Here is a 23926-nt window from a genome sequence, read left to right as displayed (position 1 = left end):
AGAACAGTAGAGTGGTGTCGAGAACAGTAGAGTGGTGTAGAGTAGAGAACAGTAGAGTGGTGTAGAGTAGAGAACAGTAGAGTGGTGTAGAGTAGAGAACAGTAGAGTGGTGTCGAGAACAGTAGAGTGGTGTAGAGAACAGTAGAGTGGTGTAGAGTAGAGAACAGTAGAGTGGTGTAGAGTAGAGAACAGTAGAGTGGTGTAGAGAACAGTAGAGTGGTGTAGAGTAGAGAACAGTAGAGTGGTGTAGAGTAGAGAACAGTAGAGTGGTGTAGAGTAGAGAACAGTAGAGTGGTGTAGAGTAGAGAACAGTAGAGTGGTGTAGAGTAGAGAACAGTAGAGTGGTGTAGAGTAGAGAACAGTAGAGTGGTGTAGAGTAGAGAACAGTAGAGTGGTGTAGAGTAGAGAACAGTAGAGTGGTGTAGAGTAGAGAACAGTAGAGTGGTGTAGAGTAGAGAACAGTAGAGTGGTGTAGAGTAGAGAACAGTAGAGTGGTGTAGAGAACAGTAGAGTGGTGTAGAGAATAGTAGAGTGGTGTAGAGAATAGTAGAGTGGTGTAGAGAATAGTAGAGTGGTGTAGAGAACAGTAGAGTGGTGTAGAGTAGAGAACAGTAGAGTGGTGTAGAGTAGAGAACAGTAGAGTGGTGTAGAGTAGAGAACAGTAGAGTGGTGTAGAGAACAGTAGAGTGGTGTAGAGTAGAGAACAGTAGAGTGGTGTAGAGAACAGTAGAGTGGTGTAGAGAACAGTAGAGAACAGTAGAGTGGTGTAGAGAACAGTAGAGTGGTGTAGAGTAGAGAACAGTAGAGTGGTGTAGAATAGAGTGGTGTAGAGTAGAGAACAGAAGTGTGGTGTAGAGTAGAGAACAGTAGTGTGGTGTAGAATAGAGTGGTGTAGAGTAGAGATCAGTAGAGTGGTGTAGAATAGAGTGGTGTAGAGTAGAGAACAGTAGTGTGGTGTAGAATAGAGTGGTGTAGAGTAGAGAACAGTAGAGTGGTGTAGAGAGAACAGTAGAGTGGTGAACAGTAGAGTGGTGTAGAGAACAGAGAGTGTGGTGTAGAGTAGGTGTAGAGTACAGAACAGTAGGTGTGTAGAGTAGAGAACAGTAGTGGGTGTAGAGTAGAGAACAGTAGTGTGGTGTAGAATAGAGTGGTGTAGAGTGGTGTAGAGAACAGTAGAGTGGTGTAGAGAACAGTAGAGTGGTGTAGAAACAGTAGAGTGGTGTAGAGTGGTGTAGAAGAGAACAGTAGAGTGGTGTAGAGTAGAGAACAGTAGAGTGGTGTAGAGAACAGTAGAGTGGTGTGAGAACAGTAGAGTGGTGTAGAGAACAGTAGAGTGGTGTAGAGAAACAGTAGAGTGGTGTAGAGAACAGTAGAGTGGTGTAGAGAACAGTAGAGTGGTGTCGACAGTAGAGTGGTGTAGAGTAGAGAACAGTAGAGTGGTGTAGAGTAGAGAACAGTAGAGTGGTGTAGAGTAGAGAACAGTAGAGTGGTGTAGAGTAGAGAACAGTAGAGTGGTGTAGAGTAGAGAACAGTAGAGTGGTGTAGAGAACAGTAGAGTGGTGTAGAGAACAGTAGAGTGGTGTAGAGAACAGTAGAGTGGTGTAGAGAACAGTAGAGTGGTGTAGAGAACAGTAGAGTGGTGTAGAGAACAGTAGAGTAGAGTGGTGTAGAGTAGAGTGGTGTAGAGTAGAGAACAGTAGAGTGGTGTAGAGTAGAGAACAGTAGAGTGGTGTAGAGTAGAGAACAGTAGAGTGGTGTAGAGTAGAGAACAGTAGAGTGGTGTAGAGTAGAGTGGTGTAGAGTAGAGAACAGTAGAGTGGTGTAGAGAATAGAGTGGTAGATAAAGAACAGTAGAGTGGTGTAGAGTAGAGAACAGTAGAGTGGTGTAGAGAACAGTAGAGTGGTGTAGAGTAGAGAACAGTAGAGTGGTGTAGAGAACAGTAGAGTGGTGTAGAGTAGAGAACAGTAGAGTGGTGTAGAGTAGAGAACAGTAGAGTGGTGTAGAGTAGAGAACAGTAGAGTGGTGTAGAAAACAGTAGAGTGGTGTAGAGAAACAGTAGAGTGGTGTAGAGTGGTGTAAAGAACAGTAGAGTGGTGTAGAGTAGAGAATAGTAGAGTGGTGTAGAGAACAGTAGAGTGGTGTAGAGTAGAGAACAGTAGAGTGGTGTAGAGTAGAGTGGTGTAACAGTAGAGTGGTGTAGAAAAACAGTAGAGTGGTGTAGAGAACAGTAGAGTGGTGTAGAGAACAGTAGAACAGTAGAGTGGTGTAGAGTAGAGAACAGTAGAGTGGTGTAGAGTAGAGAACAGTAGAGTGGTGTAGAGTAGAGAACAGTAGAGTGGTGTAGAGTAGAGAACAGTAGAGTGGTGTAGAAAACAGTAGAGTGGTGTAGAGAACAGTAGAGTGGTGTCGAGAACAGTAGAGTGGTGTAGAAAACAGTAGAGTGGTGTCGAGAACAGTAGAGTGGTGTAGAGTAGAGAACAGTAGAGTGGTGTAGAGTAGAGAACAGTAGAGTGGTGTAGAGTAGAGAACAGTAGAGTGGTGTAGAGTAGAGAACAGTAGAGTGGTGTAGAGTAGAGTAGAGTGGTAAAGAGTGAGAACAGTAGAGTGGTGTAGAGAACAGTAGAGTGGTGTAGAGTAGAGAACAGTAGAGTGGTGTAGAGAGAGAACAGTAGAGTGGTGTAGAGAGAACAGTAGAGTGGTGTAGAGTAGAGAACAGTAGAGTGGTGTAGAGTAGAAGAACAGTAGAGTGGTGTAGAGAAACAGTAGAGTGGTGTAGAGAAGTAGAGAGTGGTGTAGTAGAGTGGTGTAGAGAATAGTAGAGTGGTGTAGAGAATAGTAGAAATAGTAGAGTGGTGTAGAGAATAGTAGAGTGGTGTAGAGTAGAGAACAGTAGAGTGGTGTAGAGTAGAGAACAGTAGAGTGGTGTAGAGAGAACAGTAGAGTGGTGTAGAGAACAGTAAGTGGTGTAGAGAACAGTAGAGTGGCGTAGAGAATAGTAGAGTGGTGTAGAGAATAGAACAGTAGAGTGGTGTAGAGAACAGTAGAGTGGTGTAGAGTGGTGTAGAGAAGAACAGTAGAGTGGTGTAGAATAGAGTGGTGTAGAGTAGAGAACAGAAGTGTGGTGTAGAGTAGAGAACAGTAGTGTGGTGTAGAATAGAGTGGTGTAGAGTAGAGATCAGTAGAGAATGGTGTAGAGTAGAGAACAGTAGTGTGGTGTAGAATAGAGTGGTGTAGAGTAGAGAACAGTAGAGTGGTGTAAAGAACAGTAGAGTGGTGTAGAGTAGAGAACAGAAGTGTGGTGTAGAGTAGAGAACAGTAGAGTGGTGTAGAGTAGAGAACAGTAGTGTGGTGTAGAGTAGAGAACAGTAGTGTGGTGTAGAATAGAGTGGTGTAGAGTAGAGATGAATAGAGTGGTGTAGAGTAGAGAACAGTAGAGTGGTGTAGAGTAAAGAACAGTAGTGGAGAACAGTAGAGTGGTGTAGAGTAGAGTGGTGTAGAGAACAGTAGAGTGGTGTAGAGAACAGTAGAGTGGTGTAGAGAACAGTAGAGTGGTGTAGAGAACAGTAGAGTGGTGTAGAGAACAGTAGAGTGGTGTAGAGAACAGTAGAGTGGTGTAGAGAACAGTAGAGTGGTGTAGAGTAGAGAACAGTAGAGTGGTGTAGAGTAGAGAACAGTAGAGTGGTGTAGAGTAGAGAACAGTAGAGTGGTGTAGAGTAGAGAACAGTAGAGTGGTGTAGAGTAGAGAACAGTAGAGTGGTGTGAGTAGAGAACAGTAGAGTGGTGTAGTAGAGTGTGGTGTAGAACAGTAGAGTGGTGTAGAGTAGAGAACAGTAGAGTGGTGTAGAAAACAGTAGAGTGGTGTAGAGTAGAGAACAGTAGAGTGGTGTAGAGTAGAGAACAGTAGAGTGGTGTAGAAAACAGTAGAGTGGTGTAGAAAACAGTAGAGTGGTGTAGAGAACAGTAGAGTGGTGTAGAGAACAGTAGAGTGGTGTCGAGAACAGAGAAACAGTAGAGTGGTGTAGAGAAACAGTAGAGTGGTGTAGAGAGAGAACAGTAGAGTGGTGTAGAGTAGAGAACAGTAGAGTGGTGTAGAAAACAGTAGAGTGGTGTAACAGTAGAAAACAGTAGAGTGGTGTAGAGAACAGTAGAGTGGTGTCGAGAACAGTAGAGTGGTGTCGAGAACAGTAGAGTGGTGTAGAGTAGAGAACAGTAGAGTGGTGTAGAGTAGAGAACAGTAGAGTGGTGTAGAGTAGAGAACAGTAGAGTGGTGTAGAGTAGAGAACAGTAGAGTGGTGTAGAGTAGAGAACAGTAGAGTGGTGTAGAGTAGAGAACAGTAGAGTGGTGTAGAGTAGAGAACAGTAGAGTGGTGTAGAGTAGAGAACAGTAGAGTGGTGTAGAGTAAAGAACAGTAGAGTGGTGTAGAGTTAAAGAACAGTAGAGTGGTGTAGAGTAAAGAACAGTAGAGTGGTGTAGAGAACAGTAGAGTGGTGTAGAGAAACAGTAGAGTGGTGTAGAGAATAGTAGAGTGGTGTAGAGAATAGAGAAATAGTAGAGTGGTGTAGAGAATAGTGGTGTAGAGAACAGTAGAGTGGTGTAGAGTAGAGAACAGTAGAGTGGTGTAGAGTAGAGAACAGTAGAGTGGTGTAGAGAACAGTAGAGTGGTGTAGAGAACAGTAGAGTGGTGTAGAGAACAGTAGAGTGGCGTAGAGAATAGTAGAGTGGTGTAGAGAACAGTAGAGAACAGTAGAGTGGTGTAGAGAACAGTAGAGTGGTGTAGAGTGGTGTAGAGTAGAGAACAGTAGAGTGGTGTAGAATAATAGTAGAGTAAAGAACAGTAGTGTGGTGTAGAGTAGAGAACAGTAGTGTGGTGTAGAATAGAGTGGTGTAGAGTAGAGATCAGTAGAGTGGTGTAGAATAGAGTGGTGTAGAGTAGAGAACAGTAGTGTGGTGTAGAATAGAGTGGTGTAGAGTAGAGAACAGTAGAGTGGTGTAAAGAACAGTAGAGTGGTGTAGAGTAGAGAACAGAAGTGTGGTGTAGAGTAGAGAACAGTAGAGTGGTGTAGAGTAGAGAACAGTAGTGTGGTGTAGAGTAGAGAACAGTAGTGTGGTGTAGAATAGAGTGGTGTAGAGTAGAGATGAATAGAGTGGTGTAGAGTAGAGAACAGTAGAGTGGTGTAGAGTAAAGAACAGTAGTGGTGTAGAGTAAAGAACAGTAGAGTGGTGTAGAGAACAGTAGAGTGGTGTAGAGAACAGTAGAGTGGTGTAGAGAACAGTAGAGTGGTGTAGAGAACAGTAGAGTGGTGTAGAGAACAGTAGAGTGGTGTAGAGAACAGTAGAGTGGTGTAGAGAACAGTAGAGTAGAGTGGTGTAGAGTAGAGTGGTGTAGTGTAGAGAAGAGTAGAGTGGTGTAGAGTAGAGAACAGTAGAGTGGTGTAGAGTAGAGAACAGTAGAGTGGTGTAGAGTAGAGAACAGTAGAGTGGTGTAGAGTAGAGTGGTGTAGAGTAGAGAACAGTAGAGTGGTGTAGAGTGGTGTAGATTAAAGAACAGTAGAGTGGTGTAGAGAACAGTAGAGTGGTGTAGAGAACAGTAGAGTGGTGTAGAGTAGAGAACAGTAGAGTGGTGTAGAGAACAGTAGAGTGGTGTAGAGTAAAGAACAGTAGAGTGGTGTAGAGTAAAGAACAGTAGAGTGGTGTAGCGTAAAGAATAGTAGAGTGGTGTAGAGAATAGTAGAGTAAAGAACAGTAGAGTGGTGTAGAGTAGAGAACAGTAGTGGTGTAGAGTAGAAAACAGTAGAGTGGTGTAGAGAATAGTAGAGTAAAGAACAGTAGAGTGGTGTAAAGTAGAGAACAGTAGAGTGGTGTAGAGTGGTGTAGAGTAAAGAACAGTAGAGTGGTGTAGAGTAGAGAACAGTAGAGTGGTGTAGAGTGGCGTAGAGAATAGTAGAGTGGCGTAGAGAATAGTAGAGTGGCGTAGAGAATAGTAGAGTGGCGTAGAGAACAGTAGAGTGGTGTAGAGAACAGTAGAGTGGTGTAGAGAACAGTAGAGTGGTGTAGAGTAAATAACAGTAGAGTGGTGTAGAGTAAAGAACAGTAGAGTGGTGTAGAGAATAGTAGAGTGGTGTAGAGTAGAACAGTAGAGTGGCGTAGAGAACAGTAGAGTGGTGTAGAGTGGTGTAGAGTAAAGAACAGTAGAGTGGTGTAGAGAATAGTAGAGTAAAGAACAGTAGAGTGGTGTAGAGTGGTGTAGAGTAAAGAACAGTAGAGTGGTGTAGAGAATAGTAGAGTAAAGAACAGTAGAGTGGTGTAGAGTAGAGAACAGTAGAGTGGTGTAGAGTAGAACAGAACAGAGAACAGTGGCGTAGAGAATAGTAGAGTGGCGTAGAGAATAGTAGAGTGGCGTAGAGTAGAACAGTAGAGTGGCGTAGAGAACAGTAGAGTGGCGTAGAGAACAGTAGAGTGGCGTAGAGAATAGTAGAGTGGTGTAGAGAATAGTAGAGTAAAGAACAGTAGAGTGGTGTAGAGTAGAGAACAGTAGTGTGGTGTAGAGTAGAGAACAGTAGTGTGGTGTAGAATAGAGTGGTGTAGAGTAGAGAACAGTAGAGTGGTGTAGAGTAGAGAACAGTAGAGTGGTGTAGAGAACAGTAAGTGGTGTAGAGAACAGTAGAGTGGTGTAGAGAACAGTAAAGAGAACAGTAGAGTGGTGTAGAGAACAGTAAGTAGAAGAGAACAGTAGAGTGGTGGTGTAGAGTAGAGTGGTGTAGAGTAGAGAACAGTAGAGTGGTGTAGAGAACAGTAGAGTGGTGTAGAGTAGAGAACAGTAGAGTAGAGAACAGTAGAGTGGTGTAGAGTAGAGAACAGTAGAGTGGTGTAGAGTAGAGAACAGTAGAGTGGTGTAGAGTAGAGTGGTGTAGATTAAAGAACAGTAGAGTGGTGTAGATTAAAGAACAGTAGAGTGGTGTAGAGAACAGTAGAGTGGTGTAGAGAACAGTAGAGTGGTGTAGAGAACAGTAGAGTGGTGTAGAGTAGAGAACAGTAGAGTGGTGTAGAGAACAGTAGAGTGGTGTAGAGTAGAGAACAGTAGAGTGGTGTAGAGTAGAGAACAGTAGAGTGGTGTAGAGTAGAGAACAGTAGAGTGGTGTAGAGAACAGTAGAGTGGTGTAGAGAACAGTAGAGTGGTGTAGAGAACAGTAGAGTGGTGTAGAGTAAAGAACAGTAGAGTGGTGTAGAGAATAGTAGAGTAAAGAACAGTAGAGTGGTGTAGAGTAGAGAACAGTAGTGGTGTAGAGTAGAAAACAGTAGAGTGGTGTAGTGAATAGTAGAGTAAAGAACAGTAGAGTGGTGTAGAGAACAGTAGAGTGGTGTAGAGAACAGTAGAGTGGTGTAGAGAACAGTAGAGTGGTGTAGAGTAGAGAACAGTAGAGTGGTGTAGAGTAGAGAACAGTAGAGTGGTGTAGAGAATAGTAGAGTAAAGAACAGTAGAGTGGTGTAGAGTAGAGAACAGTAGAGTGGTGTAGAGTGGTGTAGAGTAAAGAACAGTAGAGTGGTGTAGAGTAGAGAACAGTAGAGTGGTGTAGAGTAGAGAACAGTAGAGTGGTGTAGAGTAGAGAACAGTAGAGTGGTGTAGAGTAGCGTAGAGAATAGTAGAGTGGCGTAGAGAATAGTAGAGTGGCGTAGGGAACAGTAGAGTGGTGTAGAGAACAGTAGAGTGGTGTGGCGTAGAGAACAGTAGAGTGGTGTGGAGAACAGTAGAGTGGTGTAGAGTAGAGAACAGTAGAGTGGTGTAGAGTAGAGAACAGTAGAGTGGTGTAGAGTAGAGAACAGTAGAGTGGTGTAGAGTAGAGAACAGTAGAGTGGTGTAGAGTAACAGTAGAGTGGTGTAGAGTAGAGAACAGTAGAGTGGTGTAGAGTAGAGAACAGTAGAGTGGCGTAGAGAACAGTAGAGTGGTGTAGAGAACAGTAGAGTGGTGTAGAGTAGAGTGGTGTAGAGTGGTGTAGAGTAGAGAACAGTAGAGTGGTGTAGAGTGTTGTAAGAGTGGTGTAGAGTAGAGAACAGTAGAGTAGAGAACAGTGGAGTGGTGTAGAGTAAAGAACAGTAGAGTGGTGTAGAGTAAAGAACAGTAGAGTGGTGTAGAATAAAGAACAGTAGAGTGGTGTAGAGTAAAGAACAGTAGAGTGGTGTAGAGTAGAGAACAGTAGAGTGGTGTAGAGTAGAGAACAGTAGAGTGGTGTAGAGTAGAGAACAGTAGAGTGGTGTAGAGTAGGGAACAGTAGAGTGGTGTAGAGTAGAGAACAGTAGAGTGGTGTAGAGTAAAGAACAGTAGAGTGGTGTAGAGTAAAGAACAGTAGAGTGGTGTAGAGAACAGTAGAGTGGTGTAGAGTAATATAATAATAATAATAATAATATAAGTAAAGAACAGTAGAGTGGTGTAGAGAACAGTAGAGTGGTGTAGAGAACAGTAGAGTGGTGTAGAGAACAGTAGAGTGGTGTAGAGAACAGTAGAGTGGTGTAGAGAACAGTAGAGTGGTGTAGAGAACAGTAGAGTGGTGTAGAGTAGAGAACAGTAGAGTGGTGTAGAGTAAAGAACAGTAGAGTGGTGTAGAGAATAGTAGAGTAAAGAACAGTAGAGTGGTTCGATTCCCGGGACCACCCATACGTAGAATGTATGCACACATGACTAAGTCGCTTTGGATAAAAGCGTCTGCTAAATGGCATATATTATTATTATCATATTAGAGTAAAGAACAGTAGAGTGGTGTAGAGTAGAGAACAGTAGAGTGGTGTAGAGTAGTGAACAGTAGAGTGGTGTATCAGTAGAGTGGTTAACAGAAGAGTAGAGGGTCTAGAGAATAGTAGAGTAAAGAACAGTAGAGTGGTGTAGAGTAAAGAACAGTAGAGTGGTGTAAGTAGAGAACAGTAGAGTGGTGTAGAGTACTAGAACAGTAGAGTGGTGTAGAGAATTAACAGCAGAGAGGTTCTGAGTAGTAACAGTAGAGTGGTGTAGAGAACAGTCTACCCTGTGCATTAAGAACAGTAGAGAGAGTTCTGTAGAGTAGAGAACAGGAGTTGTATCTAGAGAACAGTAGAGTGGTGTAGAGTAGAGAACAGAGAGTGGTGTAGTAGTAGAACTAGTAACAGGAGTTGAGAACAGTAGAGTGGTTAACAGCAGAGAGAGAAGTTCTGTAGTAGTAACAGGAGTTGTATCTACCCTGGCATTAACAGCAGAGAGAGGTTCTGTAGTAGTACTAGTAACAGGAGTTGTATCTACCCTGGCATTAACAGCAGAGAGAGGGTCTGTAGTAGTAACAGGAGTTGTATCTACCCTGGCATTAACAGCAGAGAGAGGTTCTGTAGTAGTAACAGGAGTTGTATCTACCCTGGCATTAACAGCAGAGAGAGGGTCTGTACTAGTAACAGGAGTTGTATCTACCCTGGCATTAACAGCAGAGAGAGGTTCTGTAGTAGTAACAGGAGTTGTATCTACCCTGGCATTAACAGCAGAGAGAGGGTCTGTACTAGTAACAGGAGTTGTATCTACCCTGGCATTAACAGCAGAGAGAGGGTCTGTAGTAGTAACAGGAGTTGTATCTACCCTGGCATTAACAGCAGAGAGAGGATTAACAGGCTGTGGAAGTTACGCTGAAATTTACAGTCAACTCAGAGAAAGTTCAACCGTAGAGAGATTTAGTTAGTCCCAGGAAGATTAACACTCTTATGCCTCTCACATGGTGTGGTGTGGCTGGCTGGAATTCAAATAATAATCTAAATACAATAGAAGTTCAGTTATTGAACCATAGATGATATTTGAGGGTTACAGGGATATATTGGTGATTAATCTAATTCAACATGTCCTCCTTTGTCACCACTAATGAACATGTCTATAAAATCACATACTTGAATGACTTCTCATATTGGATCATAAGCACTTATAATGACAGCATCGGCTTAGTTTAGATCAGCAAATATTATTGTTTATTTTTTTTCAGCCATTTCGAAAGTGATTTTATAGACATGTTCATTAGTGGTGACAAAGGAGGACATGTTGAATTAGATTAATCACCAATATATCCCTGTAACCCTCAAATATCATCTATGGTTCAATAACTGAACTTCTATTGTATTTAGATTATTATTTGAATTCCAGCCAGCCACACCACACCATGCATGGCTCAGCACATTCCTAGTCACTGGAGTTACTCAGCCCTTTAATAAACCCCCAGATGTCTTTCATTCAGCGTCCTGTCAGGCTAATGTCTCAGGTGTTTTTCCTGGAGGTTGGAAGTTTCCCTGGAATTTCCAGTTAGAATCTATTCAGGCAACATGTTCAAGGGGGACCTGGCAGGGTGAATCTGTATAGTGATGGGGGATACAGGAGTATTGTTGACACTCATTCACCATGTTAGATCTGCTAAAACAGGACATGCCTACCACTATGCCGTCTACTACTAATCTGTCTGTCTATTTGTAACCAATCCCTTTCTGTCTTTCTCTCCACAGTTAAAATCTTGTTGTTCTACCTGATCTTCTATGGATGCTTGGCTGGGATTTTCATTGGGACCATCCAGGCCCTGCTGCTAACCCTTAGTAACTACAAACCCACCTACCAGGACAGAGTCGCCCCACCAGGTAAAGACTGCTCTACTCCCCTTATACTGCTTATACTGCTTTATACTGCTTCTACTGCTTTATACTGCTTTATACTGCTTTATACTCCCCTTATACTGCTTTATACTCTCCTTATACTGCTTTATACTGCTTTATACTGCTTTATACTGCTTTATACTCCCCTTATACTGCTTTATACTCCCCTTATACTGCTTTATACTCCCCTTATACTGCTTTATACTCCCCTTATACTGCTTTATACTCCCCTTATACTGCTTTATACTCCCTTATACTTATACTGCTTTATACTCCCCTTATACTGCTTTATACTCCCCTTATACTGCTTTATACTCCCCTTATACTGCTTTATACTGCTTTATACTGCTTTATACTCCCCTTATACTGCTTTATACTCCCCTTATACTGCTTTATACTCCCCTTATACTCCCCTTATACTGCTTTATACTCCCCTTATACTGCTTTATACTCCCCTTATACTGCTTTATACTCCCCTTATACTGCTTTATACTCCCCTTATACTGCTTTATACTCCCCTTATACTGCTTTATACTCCCCTTATACTGCTTTATACTCCCTTATACTGCTTTATACTCCCCTTATACTGCTTTATACTCCCCTTATACTGCTTTATACTCCCCTTATACTGCTTTATACTCCCCTTATACTCCCCTTATACTGCTTTATACTCCCCTTATACTCCCCTTATACTGCTTTATACTGCTTTATACTCCCCTTATACTCCCCTTATACTGCTTTATACTCCCCTTATACTGCTTTATACTCCCCTTATACTGCTTTATACTCCCCTTATACTGCTTTATACTCCCCTTATACTGCTTTATACTGCTTTATACTGCTTTATACTCCCCTTATACTGCTTTATACTCCCCTTATACTGCTTTATACTGCTTTATACTGCTTTATACTCCCCTTATACTCCCCTTATACTGCTTTATACTCCCCTTATACTGCTTTATACTCCCCTTATACTGCTTTATACTCCCCTTATACTGCTTTATACTGCTTTATACTGCTTTATACTGTTTTATGTTGCTTTATACTGCTTTATACTCCCCTTATACTGTTTTATGTTGCTTTATACTGCTTTATGTTGCTTTATACTCCCCTTATACTGTTTTATGTTGCTTTATACTGTTATGTTGCTTTATACTGCTTTATACTGCTCTACTCCCCTTATACTGATTTATACTGCTTTATACTGCTTTGTGTTGCTTAATGAAAAATCCCTTTGTGATTGTATTAAGTGTGGGTGAAGGGATAAGATGTGAAGGGATAAGATGTGCTCTGGAGGTGGTAGAGATTGAGGAGTTATACAGTTATACAGCGCCTTCGGAATGTATTCAAACCCCTTGACACTGGAGGTACACCTGTATTTGGAGAGTTTATTCCATTCTTCTCTGCAGATCCTCTCAAGCTCTGTTAGGTTGGATAGGGAGCGTTGCTGCACAGCTATTTTCAGGGCTCTCCAGAGATGTTCAATCGGGTTCAAGTCCGGGCTCTGGCTGGGCCACTCACGGACATTCAGAGACTTGTCCCAAAGCCACTAGTTTGTTTTCTTGGCTGTGTGCTTAGGGTAGTTGTCCGGTTGGAAGGTGAACCTTCACCCCAGTCTGAGGTCCTGAGTGCTCTGGAGCAGGTTTTCATCAAGGATCTCTCTGTACTTTGCTCCGTTCATCTTTCCCTCAATCCTGACTAGTCTCCCAGTCCCTGCCTCTGAAAAACATCCCCACAGCATGATGCTGCCACCACCATGCTTCACTGTAGGGATGGTGCCAGGTTTCCTACAGACGTGACACTTGGCATTCAGGCCAAATATTTCAATGTTGGTTTCATCAGACCAGAGAATCTTGTTCCTCATGGTCTGAGAGTCCTTTAGGTGCCTTTAGGAAAACTCCAAGCGGGCTGTCATGTGCCTTTTACTGAGGAGTGGCTTCCGTCTGGCCACTCTACCATAAAGGCCTGATTGGTGGAGTGCTGCAGAAATGGTTGTCCTTCTGGAAGGTTTTCCCATCTCCACACATGAACTCTGGACCTCTGTCAGAGAGACCATTGGGTTCTTGGTCACCTCCCTGACCAAGGCCCTTCTCCGATTGCTCAGTTTGGCTGGGCGGCCAGCTCTAGGAAGAGTCTTGGTGGTTCCAAACTTCTTCCATTTAAGAAACTTTTTGGTTCCCTTTCCCAGATCTGTGCCTCACAATCCTGTCTCAGAGCTCCACATACAATTCCTTCGACCTCATGGCTTGGTTTGTGCTCTGACATGCACTGTCAACTGTGCTACCTTATAAAGACCGGTGTGTGCCTTTCCAAATCATGTCCAATCAATTGAATTGACCACAGGTGGACTCCAATCAAGTTGTAGACACTTCATGGATGATAAATGGAAACAGGATGCATCTGAGCTCAATAGCAAAGGGTCTGAATACTTATATCAATTAAGGCATCTATTTTGTATTTTTAATAAATGTGCAAAAATGTATCACCCGTTTTCTCTTTGTCATTATGGGGTATTGTGATGTCATTATGGGGTATTGTGATGTCATTATGGGGTATTGTGATGTCATTATGGGGTATTGTGATGTCATTATGGGGTATTGTGTCTAGATAGATGAGGAAAACGTTTATTGAATCCGTTTTAGAATCAGGCTGTAACGTAACAGAATGTGGAAAAGGTCAAGGGGTCTGAATACTTTCCCACTGCGCCGTATAAAATCTTCAGATCTTTAATCATGACACTGCTTGCGTTGTTCTGTTGGCTCAGTGGTACGAAAAAAAATGTAATGCCATTCTAATTGAAAGATTATAGCTTCTGTAGTCAATGTGTTTTACAGAGAACATTTATACTGCGGACATAAATGGAACCACGATTAAAACACAGGCATAGTAAGTAGCTGTATAATGTATGACAAATCATCTTGAAACTTGAAACACAGGCCTAGATATATGTAAGAGAATATTTGAATGGGCTTTTATCAGAATCTACCATAATACATTGTACCATCTAAACCACTGTGAAATAGATTATAAACAAAACTTAAGATCGGAAGCATAGAAATAGCGCAGAAAGAACAGATCTACTGCGTCTTAGACTTGATTTCAATGAGAACGCCAGATCTATAACGCACATTTCCAGGTGAATTAGGGTTGTGGCTACTTTCCCCCTTTATGTTGCTGTTATGTGGTTGACGGTCTCACTTCCAAGGTTTCTGTAAAAACCTGCTCCTGAACCCCTCCTCCTCCCCACTGAAGGTCCCTCTGACCTCAGACAGCTTCAGCCATTTTGTCCTTCACTCTTCCTCCCCCCTTCCCTCCCTGCCTCCCTGCCTGCCAGCCAGCCAGCTTCCCTCCTCAGTCTTCAGCTCTGGGAAACACAGTTTTTACTGGGACTCGACCGCCTGTCTGTTCATAAACACATCTTTGGGATCGGGTTTTCACACACTGCGTGTGCATGGCAGCTCATCTGAGCCTGTACTCCTGTATGTGGTACAGATGTAGGATCTGAATTTGAGCCAGTTTGCTACAGCAGGAAAATAATCCTGCAGCAACAGGAAATGTGGATTATAATTAATGGACATTTTTGTAGGGGTTGCTCCATCTTTTTATATGGGAAAATGAACTTATTCAAACTTTTTAAACTTCAAATACACTACAAATTGTCCTGCAACAGGGTGATCAAATTAAGATCCTAAATCTGTACATTCCCTGGAAATGGCAGAGAATCAACCCTTTAAGCCCTTGTGAAATGATTTCTGTAATCTTTTGAGGGCACGTTGAAAGAGTCGAAACAGCCTGTTGTATGAGAAGCTACTGCTGCTTCCTTAGTCTGGCTGGGAGTACGTATGAGAAGCTACTGCTGCTTCCTTAGTCTGGCTGGGAGTACGTGCTTCCTTAGTCTGGCTGGCAGAGGAGCTACTGCTGCTTCCTTAGTCTGGCTGGGAGTACATATGAGAAGCTACTGCTGCTTCCTTAGTCTGGCTGGGAGTACGTATGAGAAGCTACTGCTGCTTCCTTAGTCTGGCTGGGAGTACGTATGAGAAGCTACTGCTGCTTCCTTAGTCTGGCTGGCAGTACGTATGAGAAGCTACTGCTGCTTCCTTAGTCTGGCTGGGAGTACGTATGAGAAGCTACTGCTGCTTCCTTAGTCTGGCTGGGAGTACGTATGAGAAGCTACTGCTGCTTCCTTAGCCTGTCTGTCTGTCTGTCTGTCTGTCTGTCTGTCTGTCTGTCTGTCTGTCTGTCTGTCTGTCTGTCTGTCTGTCTGTCTGTCTGTCTGTCTGTCTGTCTGTCTGTCTGTCTGTCTGTCTGTCTGTCTGTCTGTCTGTCTGTCTGTCTGTCTGTCTGTCTGTCTGTCTGTCTGTCTGTCTGTCTGTCTGTCTGTCTGTCTGTCTGTCTGTCTGTCTGTCTGTCTGTCTGTCTGTCTGTCTGTCTGTCTGTCTGTCTGTCTGTCTGTCTGTCTGTCTGTCTGTCTGTCTGTCTGTCTGTCTGTCTGTCTGTCTGTCTGTCTGTCTGTCTGTCTGTCTGTCTGTCTGTCTGTCTGTCTGTCTGTCTGTCTGTCTGTCTGTCTGTCTGTCTGTCTGTCTGTCTGTCTGTCTGTCTGTCTGTCTGTCTGTCTGTCTGTCTGTCTGTCTGTCTGTCTGTCTGTCTGTCCTCTTGTTTCTCTCAGGCTTTATTGGCATGGGAAACATGTTAACATTGCCAAAACAAAAGTGAGAAGAAACAATTTTAAAAATGAACCGTAAACATTACACACATGTTTGAAAGAAATGGTGACATTTTAAATGTGATATTATGTCTATATACAGTGTTATAGTGATGTCAAATAGTTAAAGTACAAAAGGGAAAATAAATAAACATAAATATGGATTGTATTTACAATGGTGTTTGTTCTTCACTGGTTGATCTTTTCATTGTCACCCAATAGATACGGGAGTTTATCAAAATAGTTTTTACTCTCTCTTTCTCTGTGCCAGGGCATCTCTCCTAGCCCTACCTACCCTGCCTGTGCCAAGGCCTGTTTGCACAGCACATGCTGTCATCTAGGTGGTATTTTTAGCAGCCATTGTATAAGACTGGCTCCGTGCACATTGGCCTGTTTGCCTGTCGGCCATTTCCCCCTCCAAAGCTGTTGGCTGTCAAAGGCCGACCTGCGCCGCGAGGCAGCAGAAACCACATGAGTAGGTGTGGAGTGTCGTGAGCTGAAGTGAGTTTCCATTGGTGGCCACATAAAGGAAGGAGACGGCACATAGAGTTGAGAGAGCCAACGTCCTGCCTCTCATTCTGAGGATAAAAGTTTCCATTGTGAGCGAAGAGCACGTGAGGCTTGGTGGTTGAGTAGGTGTGGGGTGGTGGGGTGAGTAGGGAGGGGGTGGGGTGGGGTGGGGTGAGTAGGGAGGGGGGGTGGGTGGTGGGGTGAGTAGGGAGGGGGTGGGAGGGGGTGGGTGGTGGGGTGGGGTGAGTAGGGAGGGGGTGGGTGGTGGGGTGGGGGGGGGTGGGTGGTGGGGTGAGTAGGGGGGGGTGGGTGGTGGGGTGAGTAGGGAGGGGGTGGGTGGTGGGGTGAGTAGGGAGGGGGGGGTGGTGGGGTGGGGGTGGTGGGGTGAGTAGGGAGGGGGTGGGTGGTGGGGTGAGTAGGGAGGGGGTGGGTGGTGGGGTGGGGTGAGTAGGGAGGGGGGTGGGTGGTGGGGTGAGTAGGGAGGGGGTGGGTGGTGGGGTGGGGTGAGTAGGGAGGGGGTGGGTGGTGGGGTGAGTAGGGAGGGGGGGGTGGGGGGTGGGGTGAGTAGGGAGGGGGTGGGTGGTGGGGTGGGGTGAGTAGGGAGGGGGTGGGTGGTGGGGTGAGTAGGGTGGGGTGAGTAGGGAGGGGGGGTGGGGGTGAGTAGGGGTGGGGGGTGGGGTGAGGGTGGAGGGGGTGGGTGGTGGGGTGGGGTGAGTAGGGGGGGGTGGGTGGGGGGTAGTGGGGTGGGGTGAGTAGGGAGGGGGGGTGGGTGGTGGGGTGAGTAGGGAGGGGGGTGGGTGGTGGGGTGGGGGTGGGGTGGGGTAGGGGAGGGGGGTGGGTGGTGGGGTGGGGTGAGTAGGGAGGGGGGTGGGTGGTGGGGTGAGTAGGGAGGGGGGGGGTGGTGGGGTGGGGTGAGTAGGGGGGGCGGGGGGGGGTGGGTGGTGGGGGGTGAGTAGGGAGGGGGTGGGTGGGGTGGGGTAGGGAGGGGGTGGGTGGTGAGTAGGGAGGGGGTGGGTGGTGGGGGTGAGGTAGGGGAGGGGGGTGGGTGGGGTGGGGGAGGGGGGTGAGTAGGGGGGGGGGTGGGTGGGGGGTGGGGTGAGTAGGGAGGGGGGGGGTGGTGGGGTGAGTAGGGAGGGGGGTGGGTGGTGGGGTGGGGTGAGTGGGGGGGGGTGGGGGTGGTGGGGTGAGTAGGGAGGGGGGGTGGGTGGTGGGGTGAGTAGGGAGGGGGGTGGGTGGGGGTGGGGTGGGGTGGGGTGAGTAGGGAGGGGGGGTGGGTGGTGGGGTGGGGTGAGTAGGGAGGGGGGTGGGTGGGGGGTGGTGGGGGTGGGGTGAGTAGGGAGGGGGGTGGGTGGTGGGGTGGGGGGGTGAGTAGGGAGGGGGTGGGTGGTGGGGGTGGGTGGGGTGGGGTGGGGTGAGTAGGGAGGGGGGTGGGTGGTGGGGTGGGGTGAGTAGGGAGGGGGTGGGTGGTGGGGTGGGGTGAGTAGGGAGGGGGTAGGGATGGGGGATGGAGACTTACACAAGCCGTGACTGGAAGTAAAATCAACTTGACTGTGTTGAACATGTGACTCCCCATAACATATGACGTATGTTTTGAGTAGCATTAAGCTTTAAGACGTGACGGTTGGTTTTCATTGAGTTCTTACGCAATAGACACTGAATGAGGATTCATATTGGGATGTTGAGGAGAGAGCGTGGTGAAATAAACACAATGTTTCCTCTCTCTCTCTCTCTCTCTCTCTCTCTCTCTCTCTCTCTCTCTGTCTCTCTCTCTCTCTCTCTCTCTCTCTCTCTCTCTCTCTCTCTCTCTCTCGTCTCTCTGTCTCTCTGTCTCTCTGTCCCTCTCTCTCGCTCTGTCTCTCTCTCTCTGTCTCTGTCTCTGTCTCTCTCTCTGTCTCTGTCTCTCTCTCTCGGTCTCTCTGTCTCTCTCTCTCTCTCTCTCTCTCCTCTCTCTCGCTGTCTCTCGCTCGCTGTCTCTCTCTCTCTCTCGCTCTCTCTCTCGGTCTCTCGCTCTCTCTGTCCCTCTCTCTCGCTCTGTCCCTCTCTCTCGCTCTGTCCCTCTCTCTCTCGCTCTCTCTCTCTCTCTGTCTCTCTCTCCTCTCTGTGTGTGTGTTCATGCCACGCCTAGCTGTGACCCTGTAGTGTGCACCAGGGCTGTCAATCTGTGGAAAACTACTGCCACAGTTTACATAGAGTTCCCATCTGAAGAGGACTATTAAAGACCGAAGGGGGTTTTATGATTTCATTAACCCAAAACGAAAAGGAATTAATGGTTAACCATCATTTAGCGCTAAAAATGAATGTTGATTTTAATCTGAAAGAAAGTCAGTTAATTCACGATTCTATGTTTGCTACGTTGGTATGTAGTGTTTTGTAGGGTCACAGTTTCAGTAGACCTTTGAAGGGGCCATTTATGATCCTGTTAAGTGTCCTCTCCAGCCAGCAGGTCTGAACTCAGACTGATTCATCAACTCATTCTATGGTTATACCAGTATTTTATCTTGGGATCTTTACTCCGGTCTGTCAAATTTGTAAAGAGCTTTTCACTTACAGACGGAAATCACAAATCTCCTGACATGTCTCATCTGTGTTCTGTATCATCCATACTGACCCAGTGTGTTGTCTATCATCCATACTGACCCAGTGTGTTGTCTATCATCCATACTGACCCAGTGTGTTGTCTATCATCCATACTGACCCAGTGTGTTGTCTATCATCCATACTGACCCAGTGTGTTGTCTATCATCCATACTGACCCAGTGTGTTGTCTATCATCCATACTGACCCAGTGTGTTGTCTATCATCCATACTGACCCAGTGTGTTGTCTATCATCCATACTGACCCAGTGTGTTGTCTATCATCCATACTGACCCAGTGTGTTGTCTATCATCCATACTGACCCAGTGTGTTGTCTATCATCCATACTGACCCAGTGTGTTGTCTATCATCCATACTGACCCAGTGTGTTGTCTATCATCCATACTGACCCAGTGTGTTGTCTATGAACCATACTGACCCAGTGTGTTGTCTATCATCCATACTGACCCAGTGTGTTGTCTATCATCCATACTGACCCAGTGTGTTGTCTATGAACCATACTGACCCAGTGTGTTGTCTATGAACCATACTGACCAAGTGTGTTGTCTATCATCCATACTGACCCAGTGTGTTGTCTATGAACCATACTGACCCAGTGCGTTGTCTATCATCCATACTGACCCAGTATGTTGTCTATCATCCATACTGACCCAGTGTGTTGTCTATCTACAGGTCTATCATCCATACTGACCCAGTGTGTTGTCTAGCATCCATACTGACCCAGTGCGTTGTCTATCATCCATACTGACCCAGTGCGTTGTCTATCATCCATACTGACCCAGTGTGTTGTCTATCATCCATACTGACCCAGTGTGTTGTCTATCATCCATACTGACCCAGTGCGTTGTCTATCATCCATACTGACCCAGTGCGTTGTCTATCATCCATACTGACCCAGTGCGTTGTCTATCATCCATACTGACCCAGTGCGTTGTCTATCATCCATACTGACCCAGTGTGTTGTCTATCTACAGGTCTATCATCCATACTGACCCAGTGTGTTGTCTATCATCCATACTGACCCAGTGCGTTGTCTATCATCCATACTGACCCAGTGTGTTGTCTATCTACAGGTCTATCATCCATACTGACCCAGTGTGTTGTCTATCTACAGGTCTATCATCCATACTGACCCAGTGTGTTGTCTATCTACAGGTCTATCATCCATACTGACCCAGTGTGTTGTCTATCTACAGGTCTATCATCCATACTGACCCAGTGTGTTCAGTGTGTTGTCTATCTACAGGTCTATCATCCATACTGACCCAGTGTGTTGTCTATCTACAGGTCTATCATCCATACTGACCCAGTGTGTTGTCTATCTACAGGTCTATCATCCATACTGACCCAGTGTGTTGTCTATCTACAGGTCTATCCCACACCCCACGCTCTGAGAAGTTTGAGATCTCTTACAATGTCAACGATGTGGAGACGTATCTGAAATACACCAAGAGCATCAAGGACTTCCTGGAGATGTACGATGAGGAGAAGCAGACCGACCAGAACAAGTACGAAGAATGTGGAGGCAAGTACAGACTAGTAGAAACTAGTACAGACTAGTAGACACTGGTACAGACTAGTAGACACTGGTACAGACTAGTAGACACTGGTACAGACTAGTAGACACTGGTACAGACTAGTAGACACTGGTACAGACTAGTAGACACTAGTACAGACTAGTAGAAACTAGTAGACACTGGTACAGACTAGTAGACACTGGTACAGACTAGTAGACACTGGTACAGACTAGTAGACACTGGTACAGATTAGTAGACACAAGTACAGACTAGTAGAAACTACTAGCACAGACTAGTAGACACTAGTAGAAACTAGTAGACACTAGTACAGACTAGTAGAAACTAGTAGACACTAGTACAGACTAGTAGAAACTAGTAGACACTAGTAGAAACTAGTAGACACTAGTACAGACTAGTAGACACTAGTACAGACTAGTAGACACTAGTACAGCTAGTAGACCCTAGTACAGACTAGTAGACACTGGTACAGACTAGTAGACACTGGTACAGACTAGTAGACACTGGTACAGACTAGTAGACACTGGTACAGACTAGTAGACACTGGTACAGACTAGTAGACACTAGTACAGACTAGTAGAAACTAGTAGACACTGGTACAGACTAGTAGACACTGGTACAGACTAGTAGACACTGGTACAGACTAGTAGACACTGGTACAGACTAGTAGACACTGGTACAGACTAGTAGACACAAGTACAGACTAGTAGAAACTACTAGCACAGACTAGTAGACACTAGTAGAAACTAGTAGACACTAGTACAGACTAGTAGAAACTAGTAGACACTAGTACAGACTAGTAGAAACTAGTAGACACTAGTAGAAACTAGTAGACACTAGTACAGACTAGTAGACACTAGTACAGACTAGTAGACACTAGTACAGCTAGTAGACCCTAGTACAGACTAGTAGACCCTAGTACAGACTAATATACCCTAGTACAGACTAGTAGACCCTGTTAGAGACTAGCAGACCCTGTTAGAGACTAGCAGACACTAGTACAGACTAGTAGACCCTAGTACAGACTAGTATACCCTGGTACAGACTAGTAGACCCTAGTACAGACTAGCAGACACTAGTACAGACTAGTAGACACTAGTACAGACTAGTAGACACTAGTACAGACTAGTAGACACTAGTACAGACTAGCTGACACTAGTACAGACTAGCTGACACTAGTTCCCCTAGTACAGACTAGTAGACACTAGTTCAGACTAGTAGACACTAGTTCAGACTAGTAGAAACTAGTTCAGACCAGTAGACACTAGTTCAGACTAGTAGAAACTAGTTCAGACTAGTAGAAACTAGTTCAGACTAGTAGACACTAGTACAGACTAGTAGAAACTAGTTCAGACTAGTAGACACTAGTATAGACTAGCAGATACTAGTAGAAACTAGTTCAGACTAGTAGAAACTAGTTCAGACTAGTAGAAACTAGTTCAGACTAGTAGACACTAGTATAGACTAGCAGATACTAGTACAGACTAGTAGAAACTAGTTCAGACTAGTAGAAACTAGTTCAGACTAGTAGAAACTAGTTCAGAATAGTAGACCCTGGTACAGACTAGTAGACCCTGGTACAGACTAGTAGACGCTGGTACAGACTAGTTAGGGTTTAGTTCTGCTGTGTCTGGTGTATTTATGTACCCTGTTAGGGTTTAGTTCTGCTGTGTCTGGTTTATTAATGTACCCTGTTAGGGTTTAGTTCTGCTGTGTCTGGTTTATTAATGTAACCTGTTAGGGTTTAGTTATGCTGTGTCTGGTTTATTAATGTATCCTGTTAGGGTTGAGTTCTGCTGTGTCTGGTTTATTAATGTACCCTGTTAGGGTTGAGTTCTGCTGTGTCTGGTTTATTTATGTACCCTGTTAGGGTTTAGTTATGCTGTGTCTGGTTTATTTATGTACCCTGTTAGGGTTTAGTTATGCTGTGTCTGGGGTATTAATGTATTAATGTACCCTGTTAGGGTTTAGTTATGCTGTGTCTGGGGTATTAATGTATTAATGTACCCTGTTAGGGTTTAGTTCTGCTGTGTCTGGTGTATTAATGTACCCTGTTACGGTTTAGTTCTGCTGTGTCTGGTTTATTAATGTACCCTGTTAGGGTTTAGTTACTGGTCTATATTGTCTGCTCAGGTTACTGATCTAATTGGTCTCTCTGTGCCTGTAGATTTACCTGAATCGTACAGGGACCGTGGTGAGCTGGAGAGTGACGCTGGAGTGAGGAAGGCCTGCAGGTTCAAGCGGACCTGGCTGGGACCCTGTGCTGGTCTGGATGGTCACGATGAAAACTTTGGCTTCAAGGATGGGAAACCCTGTCTGATCGCCAAGCTCAACAGGATCATCAACTTCCGACCAAGAGTATGTCCACCTGCCCCACACTAATCTAGTTTATACCATTGATTAAGATTGGTTAACGTAGAAGTCAAGTCTTGTGTAATTTGGTCAGCTGTGTGATTCACTTCTGGGTCCATACGTGTTCGATATTGAGAGTTCCAGCAAAAACGAAGTCTCTACCCTCGCAAGGAAACTCTCAGCCAAAAACGAAGTCTCTACCCTCGCAAGGAAACTCTCAGCCAAAAACGAAGTCTCTACCCTCGCAAGGAAACTCTCAGCCAAAAACGAAGTCTCTACCCTCGCAAGGAAACTCTCAGCCAAAAACGAAGTCTCTACCCTCGCAAGGAAACTCTCAGCCAAAAACGAAGTCTCTACCCTCGCAAGGAAACTCTCAGCCAAAAACGAAGTCTCTACCTTCGCAAGGAAACTCTCAACCAAAGCCACTCCCCCCTTTATGTGTCGGCGCAAACCAAGCATTCAAGGTGAAGCCGCCGTTTAAGCACCGCCTTCGCCCAATCCTGATACGTCTAGATAACCAGTGAGGAAAACTCCCAAAACTGAACTACTGCTGCTCGAACATCACGCATCCCATTCAGTCCCGGAAGACTCTTCGGTCCACACGCAGAATAACCTTTTATTTATTGATTTATTTGAGGTTTCCTTCAATTTCCTGTGGTAGACACAATTCAGCCTCCGTGTATGCTAAACTGAAAGTGCCAGAACACAGGTCCTCCAGACCTGAAACACAGCCTGTATCACCAGACCCTCCAGGCCTGAAACACAGCCTGTATCACCAGACCCTCCAGACCTGAAACACAGCCTGTATCACCAGACCCTCCAGACCTGAAACACAGCCTGTATCTCCAGACCTGAAACACAGCCTGTATCACCAGACCCTCCAGACCTGAAACACAGCCTGTATCACCAGACCCTCCAGACCTGAAACACAGCCTGTATCAACAGACCTGAAACACAGCCTGTATCTCCAGACCTGAAACACAGCCTGTATCTCCAGACCTGAAACACAGCCTGTATCTCCAGACCTGAAACACAGCCTGTATCTCCAGACCTGAAACACAGCCTGTATCTCCAGACCTGAAACACAGTCTGTATCAACAGACCCTCCAGACCTGAAACACAGTCTGTATCAACAGACCCTCCAGACCTGAAACACAGCCTGGTATCACCAGACCCTCCAGACCTGAAACACAGCCTGGTATCACCAGACCCTCCAGACCTGAAACACAGCCTGGTATCACCAGACCCTCCAGACCTGAAACACAGCCTGTATCACCAGACCCTCCAGACCTGAAACACAGCCTGTATCACCAGACCCTCCAGGCCTGAAACACAGCCTGTATCACCAGACCATGACCACTTCCTGTAGTCTTAACTGTGTGGCGATAGAAGTTAACACTGAGGGACACTTCACAGAAACAGGTTCAGGGTGATAACCTGATAATGACAACAGTGCTTATTGGTCTGGGTTAGGCTAATACAATAATGCTGTTGGGTCTGTCTGGGTTAGGCTAATACAATAATGCTGTTGGGTCTGTCTGGGTTAGGCTAATACTATAATGCCGTTGGGTCTGTCTGGGTTAGGCTAAT

The 23926-nt window shown here is 45.3% G+C and overlaps 1 protein-coding gene across 1 annotated transcript in view; it reads left to right on the top strand.

Annotated features, from left to right (window-relative positions):
- atp1b1a (ATPase Na+/K+ transporting subunit beta 1a) overlaps positions 1-23926 on the top strand; it is a 30838-nt gene that overhangs the window by 5797 nt on the left and 1115 nt on the right. The window contains exons 2-4 of the mRNA XM_046299645.1: positions 10498-10626; positions 19819-19974; positions 22152-22342. Of these exons, the coding sequence (XP_046155601.1) occupies positions 10498-10626; positions 19819-19974; positions 22152-22342 (476 nt within the window). The remainder of the gene's footprint in view (positions 1-10497; positions 10627-19818; positions 19975-22151; positions 22343-23926) is intronic.

This window comes from Oncorhynchus gorbuscha, linkage group LG02, assembly GCF_021184085.1.
Source record: "Oncorhynchus gorbuscha isolate QuinsamMale2020 ecotype Even-year linkage group LG02, OgorEven_v1.0, whole genome shotgun sequence".
Classification (NCBI taxonomy): domain Eukaryota; kingdom Metazoa; phylum Chordata; class Actinopteri; order Salmoniformes; family Salmonidae; genus Oncorhynchus; species Oncorhynchus gorbuscha.
Note: the sequence above shows the minus strand (reverse complement) of the source record. Positions and strands in the feature narration are given on the sequence as shown.